Genomic DNA, 18,328 nt, shown 5'->3' with positions numbered 1-18,328 from the left:
GGACAGAGAAATGTAAACATCAGTCCTAAGGTCTGACAGACTTATTGAAATGTGAAACATTTGCTGTTTATTAAATATTATGAAATTAACTCTACAGAATATTTCCCAGAAAATTTCATATATTGTTTTATAGGCATCTTGTTTTTTTTTTTTTTTTAAGTTTCTTTTACTTATTTGCCACACACAGTAAAATGCTGGCATGCATATTTGCATGGCACATGGGGTCTTAGTTACCTGACCAGGGATCGAACCCAGCCCCCTGTAGTGGAAGCCTGGATTCCTAACCACTGGACCACCAGGGAAATCTCTGACATCTTGGTTTTTAGAAAACTATTTTACTTAGGTATGAGTCAACCTAGCCAAGGATGTCTCATTTCATGCTTTACAGTTTAGAAATTTTCTAATTTCTAACAGTTACTTCACAAGAGCTGCACAATGTAACAAAATTACTAGAACTGGGAACATAAGAGTTGCACAAACAGCTGAAAGATCTGACCACTAGTATTTTGTTGTAAGCACTTGTGATATTTAATAACTTCAATACTAACAAAAATTCCTAAAAAGGTAAATGTGAGGAAAGGGAAAACTACTACTCTTAAAAGAAATCAATGATCAAATCTGGCTTAGAAATGAAGGATGAATTGTTGATGTTTAGTCGTCAAGTCATTCTTTTGTGACTCCATGAATTATAGCCCTCCAGGCTCCTCTGTCCATGGAATTTCCCAGGCAAGAATACTGGAGTAGGTTACCATTTCCTTTTTCAGGGGACCTTCCTGACCCTGAGTTCAAACCTGCATCTCCTGCATTGGCAGGTGATTTCTTTACCACTGAGCCACCCGGGAAGCCCCTGAAGAATGGATGGAAACTTCTGAATTTCTTTGGAAACTTGGCAAGTTATTTCAGTATGTACTGAAAATATGTTAAGCCTGCTGAACTAAATGAGTAACTTGACAGATTAGAAACATGTCTTCCAATAATACTTTTATCTTTTTTAAAATTTGAGATGAAATAATTTTTAATTTGCCCAAATACATCTATGCTATGCCCAAATGCCTGAAAAGTAGTTGAAAAAATTCAGAATATACTTATTGAGATAGCATTGATGTTTATGATAAAATGAAGCTTTGAAACTCAGCCAAAAAAAAAAAATTTCAGTATATGATATCAATATACAAAACTGCAAAATGCTTCAGCTAAATATATATTTTACTTAAAAAGGCCTTCCTCAGGTTTGGTTCCAGATCACAATAAAGCAAATCGCATTAAACTGTTTCCCAAGTGCAGTAAAAGCTCCATTTATACTATACCGTAGCCTATTAAGTGTGTTATATAGCGTCAGGTCTAAAAAGCAACACAGGTACCTTAATTTTAAAAGACTACATTGCTAAAAACTATCAGCCATCATCTGAGCCCTCAGCAGGCTGTAATCATTTTATAATGGTAATGTCAAAGATTGTTGATCACAGATTCACCATAACAATTATAAAAATAATGAAAAAGTTGAAACTATTGTGGAAATTACCAAAATGTTAACAGAAACATGAAGTGGCCACATGCTATTGTAAAAATGGTGGTGAGAGACTTGCTCATGGGGGTGCCACAAACTTTCAATTTGTAAAAAAAAACCGGTATCTGAGAAGTGTAATAAGGCAAAGTGCAATAAAACAAGGTATGCCTATATAAGAACAATGGATACTTATCCTATAATATGTCAACAGCAGCAAGAGGACTTTGATAAAGCACAGATTTTGAAAAAGCTTCTTCAGAAAGACCTCTCCTTACCTGCCAGAGTCTGGTCCCACTTGCTAATGCTGTTGGACTCAGCACTGAGTCCTTCAATGTATTTTAGGTAGGCCTCTGAGTGGAGAAGCCGTTGGGTCTTCGGTGGGGGAGCCACAAACATGGGTGTTGTTGGCTGCTGTATGACAGGGGGGCCAGCAGGATGTGGGCCAGGATATGGAGGTGGTGCCTGCTGCCCTGGAGGCCCCAGAACACCTACCTGAAAGAGCACAGATAAAGGGTCAGGGGGGAAAAAATACTCAGCCCATGCTCTGAGAAAGAAAGGGTAACTTGAATTCTGTTGAGTCCTAGAAGATCCAATTTGGAGGCTCACCTGCTGTCCATACGGACTTCCACCTGGCGCTGGAGTCCCTACCATAGGGGCCACTCCTTGGTTCATCACACCTATAATTCAGAATTACAGGCACAATTAGAGGTTCTGGGATGAGAAGACTGAAAAACTGTCTGATAAGAAATGTCATTTAAAATGCAAACCTATGATCACTGCCCTGAGTCTTTGTGGACAGGAACCCTAAGCACCCAAAACAGGATGTAGCATCATATAGAAAATTCATGTTCTTTTGTTTTCTAGGTACTCTAAATACAAAGCTAGGAGAGTTTGTCAGATGTACATTAATTACTCATGGCTGAGAAATAATTTGAACTCTGCAGAGAATTCTAATATTTCCCTAGGTAAGCTATAGTCAGAATGCAACTCTATTTTCAAGGCCTTTATCTTTCAACAACAGTTTCCAGCACCTGAAGCCTGTGTTTAATTTCGGCAGTAAGAGCACTGCAACCAGGCTCAGCTGTATGCAGTGTGTTGGGACAGCAGGGGCCTAAGGGAAGAGGCTGTGCAAGTACACACTTCAATGACCTTTGTGGAGGCTGGAGACACATTCCTGCTGTCCCCTCACAGGCTATCAGCACTCTGGTTCTGACTGGAGTCACTGATGTTGGCAGAGAGGGGACACTGCCCTCTGAGAGAGCGGCACTTTGAAAAGGGATCATCTGGAAGCAGGGCAGCCCTTGGTGCTATCACCTCAAATGCAAAATGACAAAGGGAAAGAGAAAGATTCCATGGTCTCACTACATTTGGTCTTTGTATAAACTTCTGGTGACTCCTCACAAGCAATTTCTGTCTCATACGTCCTGGTTGATAATAATGTGATATCCTAAATTTAGCATCTGGGGCTATTTTAATCTCAGGATCATCCATTTTCTAGTCTCATGAAAACAGAGAAACAGGCAAGAGACCCAGTTCGCTAAAAACCAACCAACTATTAATACAATCAAAACCCTGGTGAGATGATGTTTAAACCTTAAACAAGTCCAGCTAGCTGCAGAGAAGGATGAATAAGAGCTAGCTTTGCATTCTATAGTTTCTCTGGATTCAAAATGGTGTATTTTGACCAGGCAGAACTGACTCACTAAGGTTCAGAATTGCTAAATATCAAGAAGTATTACACATCTGTTAAAGAGAAAATAGTAAGTGAAAACAAACTTTCTGTTTACAAAGCAGGGATTTTGATATTCCAAGGGCCCAGAAGGGTACCTGGATCATAAGAGTAGGATCCTAGCGATTATTTGTGAGTGAATGAAGAGGATGCAGTGGGTAAGTTGCTATTCCAGCAACATATTATTAACCTCTGCCCCCCAGGCCCGCCAGGACACTCACGCACTTTATATTTCACAACACTGGGGGCTCCCTGAGCTGTCTGTATCAATCTTTGCAGGGCAGCACAAACAAATCAGCAACCAACCCCCTTTGCTTCCTGGTTACAAATGCCATGCCATGGGGCAGCTGGTGAGACTGTGGGCTGACTCGCCAGAGGAGTTCATGAAACCTCCTCTCCTTGAAGCCTGGTCGGACATGTGTGGGTAAACATTAAGAGAGGATCTTCCCTGTCTCCCTGTCATGAGGTATGTTATGCTTTCTTCAAATGCATTTAGAATCTGGAGAAGGGGGACAGGGAAACATCTGTCCCCCAATACCCACCAAAAGACCAGTTACCTAGAGGGTACTGGACTTAGGTGTGGTTCCTACCAAGTAACACACACACCTGGGGGTCACCTCCAGCCTTGTCTGACTGCTCAGTCAGACACTCTATGCCAAGGGGACAGGGCACAGAATTAAAGCCAACTCTACCTGCCACAGGGGCACACCCATTTTATGACTGACATAGTCCAACTCACTCACAGTCCACCACTTCCATAATGAAACACCCACTCCCACAAACGTTTCTTCCTCTGGTTAGGTCTGCATCAAACATTTCTGGGAGTTGTGGCCATTTTCTAAGTACCACTCACATCACAGAGTGTCACTGGAGACGCTGGGCCAAGCCCCCAGGTTGGCTGACCCTATGTACTGCGGGGCACACCCTGTGAAGCATCGTTTGGAACTCTTCATAGCTGCGGGACTGGTACAGCCAAGACTGTTATAAGCAAATCTAATGTTTCTATATTCTGTCATCTGGGCCAGGTCTTTAGCTAATATTTTGGATAATAGATCAAAGGCTATTCCAAGTTATCCTGAGGCCACTTTCCCTCCAACTAGATTATGTCTAAGGGTTAGTTATTTTTTTTTTTTTTTGCATATGATGGGAACTGGTGATTTTTCCATTCGTAATAATCTTTCAATTTGCTAATTAATTATAAAGTAAAACTGTACCTATTTCTGAACTCCATTTATATGTTTCTATATGACATAACTTCTGGGCTTCTGCTGACAGACGAACCAGTGTCTATAATTACCAGGGTGGACTGTGCTGTTCTTTAAATGCTATGTCATGCTTCTTTGAGGACTCAGACACAGAAAACTAGTTCAGTGCAGGTTCTTTCTTCTGTTCCTAGAAGGACTGACTGAAGAGTTTCTGAAGAGTCCTACATTAGCAACTCTGTAATCCCCTTAGAGGGGAGGTGTTGTTTGAAAAGCAAAAGATGGAGCAAGGATTCTATACAACAGACCCTTTGAGATAAGAACTGAACCAGAGCAAGAAATGGACTCAGGAGCAAAAACTGCTTTTCATATGTGACTCTGAACTAGCCATTTGGGAAACTTCATTCACTAGAGCAGACCATGACTGTCTAGGCTGAGTCTGCTTTCTGAGCGTATGCCGAACTGTTTGAGGGGTTCCAGAGCACGCCTCTTGCCCCCTCATCTGCTTAGTCTAGTTTCTTGTCATGTGTCCTGTGCTGCTGCTAGGCAGCCAGTGCTCAAGGACAAAGGTGCTGAGCCACCTACTCAACACACAGGACAGGTCCTGCGGCTGACATCCCTGGGGTTCTCAGTGAGGGAAGGCCTGCCCACATGGGCAGCAGGTACCTCCTGGAACAAATGGCTGAGGGAGAAAAAGAGAGTATGAAGATGAGATTAATGAGTGAATGAGGATGAAGTTCTTACCCGGTGGTGGGATGCCCGGGAGGCCGGGCACACCTGGCGGAAGATGGTGGGGTGGAGGCCCCCCAGGGTGAAGTGGCTGCATGCTGCCCATGCTAACAAGGCCATCAACTGGGCCCTGCAAAGGTGGAAGGCCTGGCGGATAGCCACCCATCATGCCTTGAAGGACACAACAAATTTCAGACATGCATCATTAACATGCAACATGAACTAAGTAATAACAACCCCCCCCACATGCACTACTAATGAATAAAGCGCCCTTAGTACTGCATGATATAACAATTAGTGCAATTATTTTGTTGCAATAATGAACAAAATAAAACATTACAAATTGAAATATATTTCTGGATGAATTAGTACTTAGTATATTATTATTTGTAGTTATTCTCCCTGGGATAAATACACTGCATGTTTTCAGTTAAATAATAAAGAGAAGTAGTAACAGCCTTCCCAAGGTCATGATTACTGCAAGCTGTTCAAACAGAGTGACCAGTTCTGTCTACTGCGATTCTACTGAACAGTATAAACCCCATCATTCCACTATGCCCACACTCATATGCCTATCACGGGTACACATGAGGGGAAACTGAAATGGAGGAAATGAGGCGCACAGCCCTGATCACAAAGCATGGTTCTCCAGCACGGGGGAAGGTGGGCAAGAAGTTTTTAAGACTTCTGTGTCCATTCCTCCTCCCTTCTAGCCCCACCACTGCTGGTAAGAATGGAGCATGCTTGAGCTTGAGCTGGGGAACAGCTAAGAGTCATCACAATGACTGATGCTTCATCTTTAGATTTCCAAACATGATAAAATAAAGATAAAACCTCCCCCCACTCCCGGCCCCCCAAGCCAACCTAAGCCCAGGTCACTCAGCAGCTTGTGCGCAGACCTTAGAAGGAACAGCTGGAGAATCAGGCTCTGCTGACATGAGAAAATGCCAATTGTCATCATTGTCTCCAAGCACACAAATGTCCTCACAGACCTTCAGTTAACAGGGAACATTTTAAAGGAGGTACAGAATTTTTCTGAACAGAGGTTTTCATTCCTTTATTTTCAAAGTGCATCGTCACAACACAAAATATTTTCTGCTAGCTAGGGAAGAATTTCAAGAAACAAGTATTTTTGGCAAAAAGAGTGAAAAGAAGAAGAAAATTTCAAAATGTCAAAGACTCACCTATCAAAAGAACTTTAAAGCCACATGACATTTTTTAAATCAAGAAAAACAAATTGATTTTTTCTGGGATTTGAAATGATCACAATGAACAAAACACAAGGCTCCCCCCAAAATGCAATCATCTTTGGTCACAGCTTCTTGCACAAAGGGAGCGTTGAGGAATTGGTGCGAAACCTCATCTTTATATAATTCTCTTTGTATTATAGAGGGGTTCTAGATATAGCAGAAAACTGCAGATTCTAAGAATTTTACTTTTTGACTTTCCCTGAAGAATTGTTTGAGAGGTATTTATTTTTAGTCCTTTGACGCTATAAAATTACTGAAAACTCTTGAGACTGATTCAGCTTGCCTCACTGGTCATATCTAAGCTAAGAAACCTACAATTACACAAATAATTAAAATAAGTTTTAAACAACAATACCTCTGTACATAAACTAGGACTATGAATTTCCTTTTTCTTAAAGTAGAGTTCAGAGAGTGAAGAACAGACACCATACTTATGAGGAGATGCAACGCTACCAAACTGTCTTTTAACCATTTCCACCAGATAGTTTTTAGGGATAAGTAGTTGGGAATGTAAGAATGTTAGGAGGCTTTGCTTTCAATTACAAAAGCCCATCTGAACGCAGCCTACACAGGCTGTGGTTGAAGAAATTATTAAGAACCGAAAGACATGACACTTGTCTTCATTAAACTGTACTTTGGCATTTATTATCCCAGTCACATGTGTTCAAATGAGCTTCAATGCTTGTAAGCAAAGCTGATCTCAGACAGCAACAAGGCTAAGAATCAGGCACTATGCAACCTGTAAACCCATGAAAAAAATCACCCTCTTGGCGGCAAAATTCCTGCTGTGGACCAAAGACTGGTTCCTGTAGAGAACGCTTGCCCTGCACTCCCATGGCCCAGAAGTCTGGGCACCATATGCTTAATAATGGAGCAGGGGCTTTCTGGAAGGGGGGCCCGCCCTCCTCACCCATCAGAGTTCTATGAAGTCATTCCCCAACAGGGAGCTAAAATGCTGCAGCTGCTGTTTTTTTAATGTTTTTAGCTGTTTGAATTCATTTTGTTAATGTGTCCCTGGGCTTTTTAGTCAAGGGCACAGTGCTAGAATATCACACATCAAATAGAACAAAAGAGAATGTCAATGAGGGAATTCTAACTTTCAAAGTCCCCATGTTCAAGGTCTGATTTCTAAAAACCTCTGGAACCCCATTAACCAAAATGGGCCATGGAATAGAGCAGGCGATTATGAGATTTGTTAGATCAACATCAGTTACACTGAGAGTACTGAAAGCCATGATTCAGATGTGCTTTGGCGAGTGCAACTGCTGACTTCAGCGATAGTGCATCTGAGAACTTGCCATCACAAAAGGTAGGAGCAACAATGGAGAAGTTATCCTATGCTACTCTGCCTTGAAAAGCAAAAAAAAAAAAAAAAAAAAAAAAGCGAAAACCAAAACAGCATCCCAAGAGCTTGTCTTGAACAACACTATCTTGGACTCCCTGCAAAGAGGTCAGACTGCTTGCTTAAGAAGAAACACAGCTTGGATGGACCTCACCAGGCTTAGAGAGATCACAAAAGAGGGACCTGAGAAGTGGTCTGCAGGCTTCTCATTGGAGACATGTCAGACAAGAATATTCAATTCAATAATGGCCAATTTTGCCATGGCTACCAGAACCAGAGACAACACACACAAGCAAACCACATTCATCATTTTCTTTTCTTTTTGGAAAAATATGTGACTGGGATACTAACAGAAAATGCAGTTTAATGTAATTAAATAGAAAAGCATTACAGAGTGGGCACAATGAATTGAATAAGGACTTTGTATTCTACTTAGCAGTCATGCACATTGGTGACCAAGAAAGGATTTATAATTCACTGTCAAAAATCCTTTTAAATGGTCAATCTTCTAAAGGATGGCTGCAGCAGAACAAGGCAAACTGAATACTAGGATGAGACGGGAAAATCATCATCTCCTTAAGACTAGTTTTGTGTTTCCTCTTGGGAGTCCCTCCAGAACAGAATCCAGGGTCTGTTTGTATTTTCTGCTGTAGAACTCTATCCAGAGCAGTCTGGGGTGCAGAATATCGCCAGACCATGCCCACAGCCAGGGGAGAGCTGCTCTCTACCAATTCCCAGGGTTGGGCCCAGGGCCCATTTCTGGGGCAGAGGGGAGGCATTGCCCATAAGGGAAAGGCGATATAAGGACAACATGGATGATTCAAACTCTGAATCTGTCATGAGAAGAGCCTAGAGATTGTGGCCTACTCCTCGTTGGAGAAAAAAAAAAAAAAAAAAAAAATGAAGGAATTTCTTAAAGTGGAAAAAAAAATGGTCTTAGCTCCTGTTTTTACCTGCAACAGGTGTCAACTGCTGATTGAGCATCCCCATTGGTGTTGGTGGTGGCACCACCCCCATGAGAGCCCCCACAGGGGTGCCTGCTCGGGGAGAAGCACTCGGCTGCTGTTGCTGTGCTGCTCGCTCTCTCTCCTGCTGCTCAGCAACTTTAGCTGCCCGCTCTGTAAAGGCATTTCAGATTTTCAATTCTGTTTTTAACCCAGGAATTCAAAATACCATCCATTGCATTCAACAGGACTAGTTAAAAAAAAAAAAACAAAAAAACAAAAAAAAAAAAACACAGGCAACAGTTCTGTCTCAATGGAAGGAACAGTAGATGACTAGTCTCAACACAGGAGGAGTCGGGCCGATTTCACTTGGTAACCTAGAGTCCAGCTTTCCTATCCCATCTTGAGAACTGGTCTGCAAAGATTTCAAGAATGTTAAGACTGCAACACACATTCAGAAAGCACAGATTTTATTTAAAAACGTCACCAGCATAACCAACATGGTTAATCTCACAAGGCACCCTGAAGATGAGAAGCGCTACCATTATTCTAGTATTAATAGCATTACAAATTTTTAAAAAATTTCAACATGAAGCAATTCCATGGCCCATTATAATTTTTGGCACAATTATTACTTACTATATTTTCCTGATACGTTGCACCCAATTTTACTAAGATTTGAGGACTCTTGTCATTAGTGTCATGGGGTTTAGCAGCTGAAGAAAATTAACTCTGTAAGGGAAAAGTAGCTTACTGCCTCCTCCAGAAGGTTTTAGAAAAATAAATGCTAATGTGTACATTCTAATGAAGAGGTCATGTTTAATAAACCCCAAGGGGAAAAAATGCATGATACTCCGGGCTACAGTCATCAGAAGCAGGAAATACTATGTATACACATATGAAGCAATGGACAATGTACGGACAGAACCAGGTTTCCTGAAGCTGAGTTCAATACTGACCATAAGTCATCCTAAATCAGCAGAAGTTTCAGAATTCATACTTATTTCATCCAAAATGCGAGAGGAGCATTAGCTTGTGTGCCAGTTCTGGGCTGTGGAACATCCTTGCTACATCCTTCACTCCTCGGAGCTACTCTTTCTGCATCTCCATGGCCAGCAGCCCCAACAATCACAACTCCCAGTCTTTTCAGGAGCTGGCAAGGCTGGACTCTGACTAGCGAGCTCTAGAAATGTGCATTACCAAAGCTCCCACAATAAAGGTTGACTTTGCTTCACCATTCATAAATAGGAAATCCTTTCCACTCTTCACATGGACAAATTGAGACTGGGAGACAGATAGTGACTTGTCCAAGAATACAGAGAGAACCAGCAGTAGCCCTGATTTCCTGGCATCAAACTCCAACTGCCACACGTTAACCCTCCAACATGAAATTCAAAAGGGTACCGCTGGCTGATATAAGGAGGGGGCAGATAGCTCACGGTCACATGGCTTTAAAGAGCATCGAGAAGCAACGGTTCCAGTCCTCCTTTGTTTAAGAATGTGAAAGTCAAGCAAGTCAAAGCTTCCTTGGCTGCGACAGTTACCTGCAGAGACTTGTCATCACTCACTACACTGTCCCAGTGTACAGATCCTCTGTACAATGAGTGTGAGGGACAAAGGCCATTTTAACAACCCATTTCCTTGAACTAGCGTTTAAAAAACAAAACAAAAAAAGTGAGACACTGATGACCTAGAACCCCACATTAAGTTCTCATATCTTCATTACACAAATGAAACAGTAAAATGGGAGAGCAAAAAAATGAAGTTGAAAAAAGAAGAGTTCAAGCCTGGGGATGGAATATTGGACCTGCTGGTTCTTTCTGGGAGGAGCCCAGTTAGGCTGTCTTAGAAAAGAGAATTATAAAAAAAAAAAAAGAAAAGAGAATTATTAAATGAAGTCAGCCGAACTCCAAACTTTGGGTTTTGAACTGAGTGGGTCAGAACACCACAAGCTCAGACTTTGTGTCTCAGGCAGACACTGGTGAGTCACATAACTCCTCTCGCTAAGTTCTCACTGAATTTCAGACTCCCCTTAAAATCTGGGAGAATTTCCCAGAAGTCGTCACTCTTCCTTCTCTTCAGTTTGGCTCCAGCATTTTTACGTTATCTCCAGACACATTTCTCGCTCTTGTTCACACTCTAAGTAACCAGCCGAGCAGTACTGGCTTCATTTTGTCCTGGATCAGGCTTTATAGCCATGTGAGCTTCGTTTGAAACACTCCTCCAACTGAGTGATATATCTGGGTCTTAACTAATACCAATGCTCTCCAAGGTTGTAGGTTCTTATAGAACTGACTATGATTTCTCAAAGAATGTTCCATGAAATATTAGTTCCTCAGGATATTAGCAGATATTACATGAATACCTGATCAATTTCAGAAAATGCCAGGTGGGAAAAAAACAGGTTCTTAACTGCACGTTTAAAGACTTTAATATGGCAATATGCACTGTAAGTTTCCAAGAGAGAAGTGTTTGGAGTGCTTCTCAAACTGCTTTTGCCACAATTTTTTTCTGGCTGAACATCTTGTAGGATTAGGGTTCTACAGAAGATCCTTGGGGAAGCCTGTCAGATAATTTTAAAAATCAACTATATAAAAAATCAAAGGAGTAAACTTTTCTTTTAAAAAAGGAGTTTCTTTGGAAACTCCATAAAGTTTAATAAAGGAGGCAGCCTTGATAATTAATTTATTTATGGTTGTTGAAAAATAATGGGTTTGGACCCTGTCAAGAAGGGTAATGGTGATCACTGTGGTTATTTGAGAGAGGGCTTTATAACTGTCAACATGAAGCATTGTATACAATTCCAAATGAAAAAAATATAGCTCTGAGGGCAATCATCCTGCCTAACCTAATGTTTACTACTCATTTCCTTATTTAAGTCATGCCTAATATTAAAAAACAAAAAATCTCTATTTAGTATCTGTCCCTAATGGCTATGAACCACCAAATCCTTGAATGATAGCTCACAGCCCTAAATAATTTAATTATAGAGTAAAAGAAAAATGAAGGCAGTTGAGCTTTATCAAAGAGTACCCAAGTACCTTAAAAGTAGCTATGAATGCAGCACAGGCCAGGAAAGGCGTAGAAAACCAGGTGCTTCAGCCAAGCCTCAGTCTGGAGTTTATATGGCTTGTCAAGAGCCATAATAGAAGATCACTGATTTTAAAAGCCCCATTTCAGATGAAATTTTAACTAAAACTGTATCTAACATCCTTGTACAATCATTCCCCAGCTCAACACATGTGTGCTTACAGGATTTATTAAAAGAAAAAAAATCATGCAATTTTTTAAACAGCTAAATATTTGAGAAATTTTTGGAAAAAAAAAAAAAAACCAACACACTAGGATCAGAGGCCAAGTCAGAGGCAGCACTTGCTCAGCTGGGACAAGGCTGACACTTAAACTGCTGGATGGGAGCCACTTGAGACAGCCCCCAACACAAAGTTCATGTGCAAGTGGTAAGAACAAGAGATTTAACCTAAGCTCGTGCACTGCTGAAAACACCCCCTCGCTTACAAAGCTCAGACAGTTGTGCCTATGCTCTATTTACCTTCATATTCTGCTTTCTTGGCTGTCTCAAGGTTTCTCCACTCTGTCCCCACCAGTCGGCTGAGCTCCCCAAAAGAATAGTCTGGGTGCTGGGCCTTAATCACAGCTCTCATCTCACTGCTGAACAGGATGTAGCCACTCATGTTGATCTTCCGTTTGGAGCCTTCCTTCTTTGCACTGCCTTTGGCAGATTTGGGCGTAGACTGTAAGACAGAAAGCTCTTATAATGCATCAGAACACTGCATCTCGTCAATTACTAAAGGTTTTTGTAAGCCAAAAATGTGCAATTTAATAGCTACTGTTCTACAGACATCTTCAGTTTATAGTTCATTTTCTTATTCAAAACACAGCTATTTCTGGCCTCTGACCATATAAGAAAAATGGAAGTTCCACTGAATTCCACGACTGCGATCTATAATGGTGACCTCACAATCAAGGCTTGAGAAAATTCTAAATGAGAAGAAAATACCTATAGGGATCACCTTAACCAAAAGATGGGGTCCTAAAGAAAGAGACTTAAAAAGGTATGAGCAATAAAAGCTAGAGTAAGAGGACGACGCAATTCCTCATTGTTTTTTTTTTTTTCAATGCAAGACAAGGAGAGCTTTCTAACTAAACCTGCCACTAAAGCCAGCTATCTATGAAACTTTTTTATAAAGATACTACATTTTAAATTATTAGTGGCATCAAGAGAGGAAAAAATAAAAAAATCTGTTACTTCTTGAAGAATTCTAGGTTGAAGCTCCCATAATGGAGGGGCTGGATGTCTCCTTTCTTTTTACTGCAAACCAGAGCTAGGAATAAGACAAGTAACAGGAAGCCGCCACCTTCACCTGTGGGGGTGTGTAGGGCATGAGATCCAGCTCACTGGCCAGGGGAGTCTGAAGTTGAGGTAGAGAGGGAGGCTCAATGACCTCACTATCCTCTTCTCCCATCTCTTCAATATCATCATCTCCACCTTCTAACTCAGCAAATTTAGCTTCTAGCAACTGGATCTTCTTTTCCAATAAAGGTGAGGGCTCCTTCTGAGGAACAATCGGTTTTCTAGAAGAAGGGACATAAAAATAAATGAATAAATAAAATGAAATCACCTGACACTACTCCAGGATGGATTGGAAAGCAATGTTCTGCCTTAATACCTAGAACCAACTTTCTGTAACGTGCAATGTCCACTCTTTAAGTCCACAAGGGAAATAATTAAAACATATAAAGTCACATCTACTTACAGATGCTTGCTTTTTTAAAAAAATATTTATTTATTTGGCTGTATCAGGTCTTAGTTGAGGCATACGGGATCTTTAGTGCAGTGTGCGAACTTAGTCACCTGTGGCATGTGGGGTCTTAGTTTCCTGACCAGGAATCGAACCTGTGTCCCTTGCATTGAAAGGTGGATTCTTAAGTACTGGACCACCAGGGAAGTTCTCAAATGTGTGTTTTTAAGGGATTCTGCTGAATACCCAACAAAAGCACTGGACTGAAAGCTAAGATCTAGTTGCCTATAAATACTAAGAAGAACTTTCGCAGTTCACAGAACTACACAATCTCTTAATAGATTATGCATACCAGAATCAAAGATTTCTGCCTCCATATTACAATTATTGAAGTCTACACAAAGAGGACTGATCCAGCAGTCACCACATCTCAGCAGATTGTGAGGATTTTCCTTTAATATTTAATTAAATTAATATGTTCTGTTTGAAATGTCTATTGCTCTAGTTTAAGACCTAATAAAAAACAATAAAAACCCACTGTGGACTATGCAATTTTGATATGTTTTACTGATATCAAAGGAGCTGAAGTGCTCTTTTTTAGTTTTTTCAACTTTACCTGAAGTAATAAATTTCATCATCTACCACTTTAGCAGAGAGTGAAAATCTCTTCAGTCCCTTAAATTTCTTCATCTGCTTGTCACTCTCGTTGTAGCGGCTCTCACAAAGCAGAATGTCATTTTCTGGAATTTCAGTTGGCCTGCAGGAGAGGAAGTCCTTGAATGACAACACAGCACATTTTCCTGAAAGAGAAAAATTTTGGAGAGAAATTAAAGGAGTTACTGTGGTCATAGATAACAATTATTTTAAACCTTTAAATTAATACATTCAAATGATTAAAATTAGAAGATTTAAAGGGTATAAGATGTAACGACAGATATGCAGATCAATAGACTAGAATTAAAAGTCTAGAAATAAATCCATATAACTGAGTTTTTACAGGTAACTGATTTTTGACAAGGGTGTCAAGACAATTCAATTGGGGAAAGAATAGACTCTTTAACAGGCAGTGCTGGAACAACTGGATTACCACATGCAAACGAATGGAGCTAGAAGCCTACTATATGCCATATACACAGATTAATTCAAAATGGATCAGAGACCTTAATGTAAGAGACACAACTATAAAACTCTTATAGAAAAACATAGGTATAAACCTTTGTGACCCTCTATTAGGCAATGGTTTCATAAATGTGACATTAAAATCACAAGCAACTAAAGAAAATAAAGATAAATTAGACTTCATCAAAATGAAAAACTTCTGTGCTTCAAAGGACACAAAGTGAAAAGACAGCACACAGAACAGTGGGAAATATTTGCAAATTATATCTCTTGTGAGAGTCTAATATCCAGAATACATAAAGAACTCCGACAAATCGGAAATAACAAAATAAATAACTCAAAAAACAGGCAAATGATCTGAACAGACATTTCTCCAAAGAAGATATACAAATACCCAATAAGCTCATGAAAAGATGCTCACTCACATCATTAATCATTTGGAAAATACAAATAAAAATTGAAATACCACTTCACATTCATTACGATGGCTATTACAAAGGGAAAAAAGCCAAATGAAACTTCCAGAAAATACCAAGTGTTGGTAAGGATGTGGAGAAGCTGGAACCACTATATGTCACTGCTGCTAATGTGAAATGGTACAGCTGGATGTGGGAGTTGGACTATAAAGAAAGCTGAGCGCTGAAGAACTGATGCTTTTGAACTGTGGTGTTAGAGAAGACTCTTGAGAATCCCCTGGACTGCAAGGAGATCCAACCAGTCCATCCTAAAGGAGATCAGTCCTGAGTGTTCATTGGAAGGACTGATGTTGAAGCTGAAACTCCAATACTTTGGCTACCTGATGTGAAGAGCTGACTCATTTGTAAAGACCCTGATGGAGGGAAAGATTGAAGGTGGGAGGAGAAGGGGACGACAGAGGATGAGATAGTTGGATGGCATCACTGACTCAATGGACATCAGTTTGGGTAAACTCCGGGAGTTGGTGAGGACAGGGAGGCCTGTGGACATGGAGTCACAAAGAGTCAGACACGACTCAGCAATTGAACTGAACTGAAAATTGATCCAGAAATTCTACTTCTAGGTAAATATACAAAATGACTGAAAGCAGGGACTCAGATACACATATACCAATGTTCACAACAGCATTATTTACAACTGGCCAAAATATAGAAATTACCCAAATGTCCATCAACAGATGAATGAATACACAAAATGTTACATATACATACAATAAAAAACTTCAGCCTCAAAAAGGAATAAAATTTGGATACATGCTACACCATGGACGAATTTTGAGAATTTATTTATGCTAAGTAAAATAAATCTGACTCAAAAAGGAAAAATTTTGCATGATTCCACTTACATAACGTACCCAGAATAGCCAGAATTCATAGAGACTGATAGTAAAATAGTGCTTATTAAGGGGCTGGAAGAGATGGAAATGAGTAGTTATTGCTTAATGGGTACAGAGTTTCTATTTGGGATGATGAAAAGTTCTAGAAATGGATAGTACTGATGGTTGTACAATACTGTCAGTGGGTGTGCTGCAGCCCACGGGGTCAGAGTCAGACACGACTGAGCAAGTGAACAACAGCAGTTTATTTGGCTGCATCGGGTCTCAGTTGTGGGACTTTACAATGGTTAGCGTATCACTCATATTGTTTTACACCTAAATTTTGGTGCAAAATAATACATTTTAAGGATCACTGCTGGTATTAGTATATTTATCCAACTAGTTCCCTACTGGTGGATGTTTAGTTTCTTTTCCAAATTTTTGCTCTCTCACTGAAGCAAGACTGACATACTTTAAGACATATACCAATTTGCACATGAATGAGTACACCTGAGGAATAAACATCTAGAAGTACAAAAGCTGGGTCAAAGGGTACATACACTTTAATTTTTGTAGATATTATCAAATTTGCCTTTCACAGAGGTGATGGTAATTCATAAACCCACCACAAAATGGGCAAATGCCACTTCCCTAAATTCTTGTCAACTAGTAAACATATGAATCTTTGACAATTTGATAATTTTTTAAAGAAAGTAGCATCTGGGTAATTTTAACTTAACATTTCTCTACTGGCTTAGGTTGTGCATATTTTAAGAACCACTTCTCTCTGCTCTCTATTAATCTTTGCCTGTTTTCCTATTGGATATTGATCTTTTTTTCTAATTATTTAATAGTTCTTCATATATGAATGAAATCTGATCTTTTTCTATGATATACACTGCATGTACTTTCCCAAAGTTGTCACCTGTCTTTGCTTCTGCCAAACATTTAAAACTTTTATATAGTTGAATTTATCAATCTTTCTTATATGGTTTTTGGGTTTGATGTTAAGAATTATAAAAATTTCTTCCCCATCACTTTCCTTTGGTATCTTTACTACTTCTGTGTTCATTTAAGCCTATATTTTATCTGGGAATTTATTTTGAAGCTGATGTGAGAGATGGATACAATTTTACTTTTTCCAAACTGCTGCCTAACTTCCAAGTAGCAGGGAAGTGGCTATGGTGCTTTTGTTGAAAACATAGCTGCCACCAGCTGGGTCTGGCAAAGGATATCAGTTGGGGCAAACAGTAGACATGATGAAAACCCTGGGAGAAAAAACTGGGAAGTGAGATGTTTGGGGAATAAGAGTTTTGAGAAGCTTCCACATATTCCTGGAAATCTAGAAAGCCATGCACATGCTACGGGCAAGGTGCATGTTCAGCAAAGACCTGAGAAGGCCCCAGGTCCTCAGCTTCCGCTGACTGTCAAGGCCTGCACAAGCAGCGGTAAGTATAAAGGCAGAGCTGTGAACTTTCTGGCTGAGTGCTGAATGTGCGCTCCAGAAAGATGCACTGTACAGTTGCAAGGGCTGGGAATTTGGGGTGGGTTTTTTTTTTTTTTTGGATCCAAGCACTTAAGAAATTCTCTGTTAAATCACTAGCTGACCACTAAGCTGGTAGAACAGAGACTTCAGTGACAACACACAACAAAGAATACAGTCTTTAAAGTAGCTTAGAAAAGTCACTAAACAAGCAATAACAACTCACAATAAGCAGTGACAACAAAAACTTAAGGAGGGGGGTAGAATCTCATTTCCAGAGTTATATTATATTGGTAATATTCACAATATCCAGTCTTCAATAAAAACTATGAGGCATGCATGAGACAAGTAAGTAGGGCCCATTCACAGGATAAAAAAAAAAATGAACAGAAACTGTCCCTGAGGAAGTTTAGACACTGAACTTACTACACAAAGAATTTAAATCAACTGTCCTAAATACACCAGAAGAGCTAAAGGACAAGGAACTAAAAGAAACCAGAATGATGTCTCACCAAATAGAGAATCAATAAAGAGACAGAAGTTGTAACCATGAAATAGAAACTCTGAAGCTAAAAAGTACAATAACTAAAATGAAAAATTTATTAGAAGGGTTCAACAACACACAGAAGAATCAATGACCTTGAAGATAGGAAAATTAAAATGAAAAGTCTGAGAAAGACAGAAAAAAAGAATACAGAAACATGAAGAGCATCTCAGAGATCCAAGGCACACCATTAAGCATGACCCACATAGGCATAGTAGGAGTCTTGGATGGTGAAGAAAATGAAAAGCTCAGGAAAAAATATCTGAAAACACAGTGGCCCAAAATTTCCCAAATGTGATGAAAGACATGAAAGAAAAAACTGCCAATGGAGAATTCTATATACATCAAAAATACCCTTCAAAACTCGAAGACATTTCCAGATAAACAAAAGGTGAGAAGAGATTCTTGGGAGCAAAACCTGTCCTAAA

General features: G+C 39.9%; 1 protein-coding gene across 50 annotated transcripts in view; it reads right to left on the bottom strand.

Moving 5' to 3' along the window:
* The window catches only part of PBRM1 (polybromo 1), a 106,794-nt gene that overhangs the window by 2,863 nt on the left and 85,603 nt on the right, over window positions 1-18,328 (bottom strand). For 35 of the 50 annotated variants that reach the window (XM_086367551.1, XM_086367554.1, XM_086367573.1 and 32 more), the window contains 7 exons: window positions 14,080-14,263; window positions 13,086-13,296; window positions 12,254-12,455; window positions 8,713-8,877; window positions 5,183-5,338; window positions 2,114-2,184; window positions 1,783-1,999 (listed from right to left, as the gene is read on the bottom strand). In XM_086367551.1, coding sequence (XP_086223677.1) covers window positions 1,783-1,999; window positions 2,114-2,184; window positions 5,183-5,338; window positions 8,713-8,877; window positions 12,254-12,455; window positions 13,086-13,296; window positions 14,080-14,263 — 1,206 coding nt within the window. The remainder of the gene's footprint in view (window positions 1-1,782; window positions 2,000-2,113; window positions 2,185-5,182; window positions 5,339-8,712; window positions 8,878-12,253; window positions 12,456-13,085; window positions 13,297-14,079; window positions 14,264-18,328) is intronic. The other 15 variants (XM_086367594.1, XM_086367596.1, XM_086367592.1 and 12 more) reach the window with 3 other exon arrangements.

This window comes from Bos grunniens, chromosome 22, assembly GCF_055505025.1.
Source record: "Bos grunniens cultivar Pamir isolate PY7600 chromosome 22, Bosgru_T2T1.0, whole genome shotgun sequence".
NCBI lineage: Eukaryota > Metazoa > Chordata > Mammalia > Artiodactyla > Bovidae > Bos > Bos grunniens.
The sequence above is the reverse complement of the archived record's forward strand: the minus strand, read 5'-3'. Positions and strand labels throughout refer to the sequence as shown.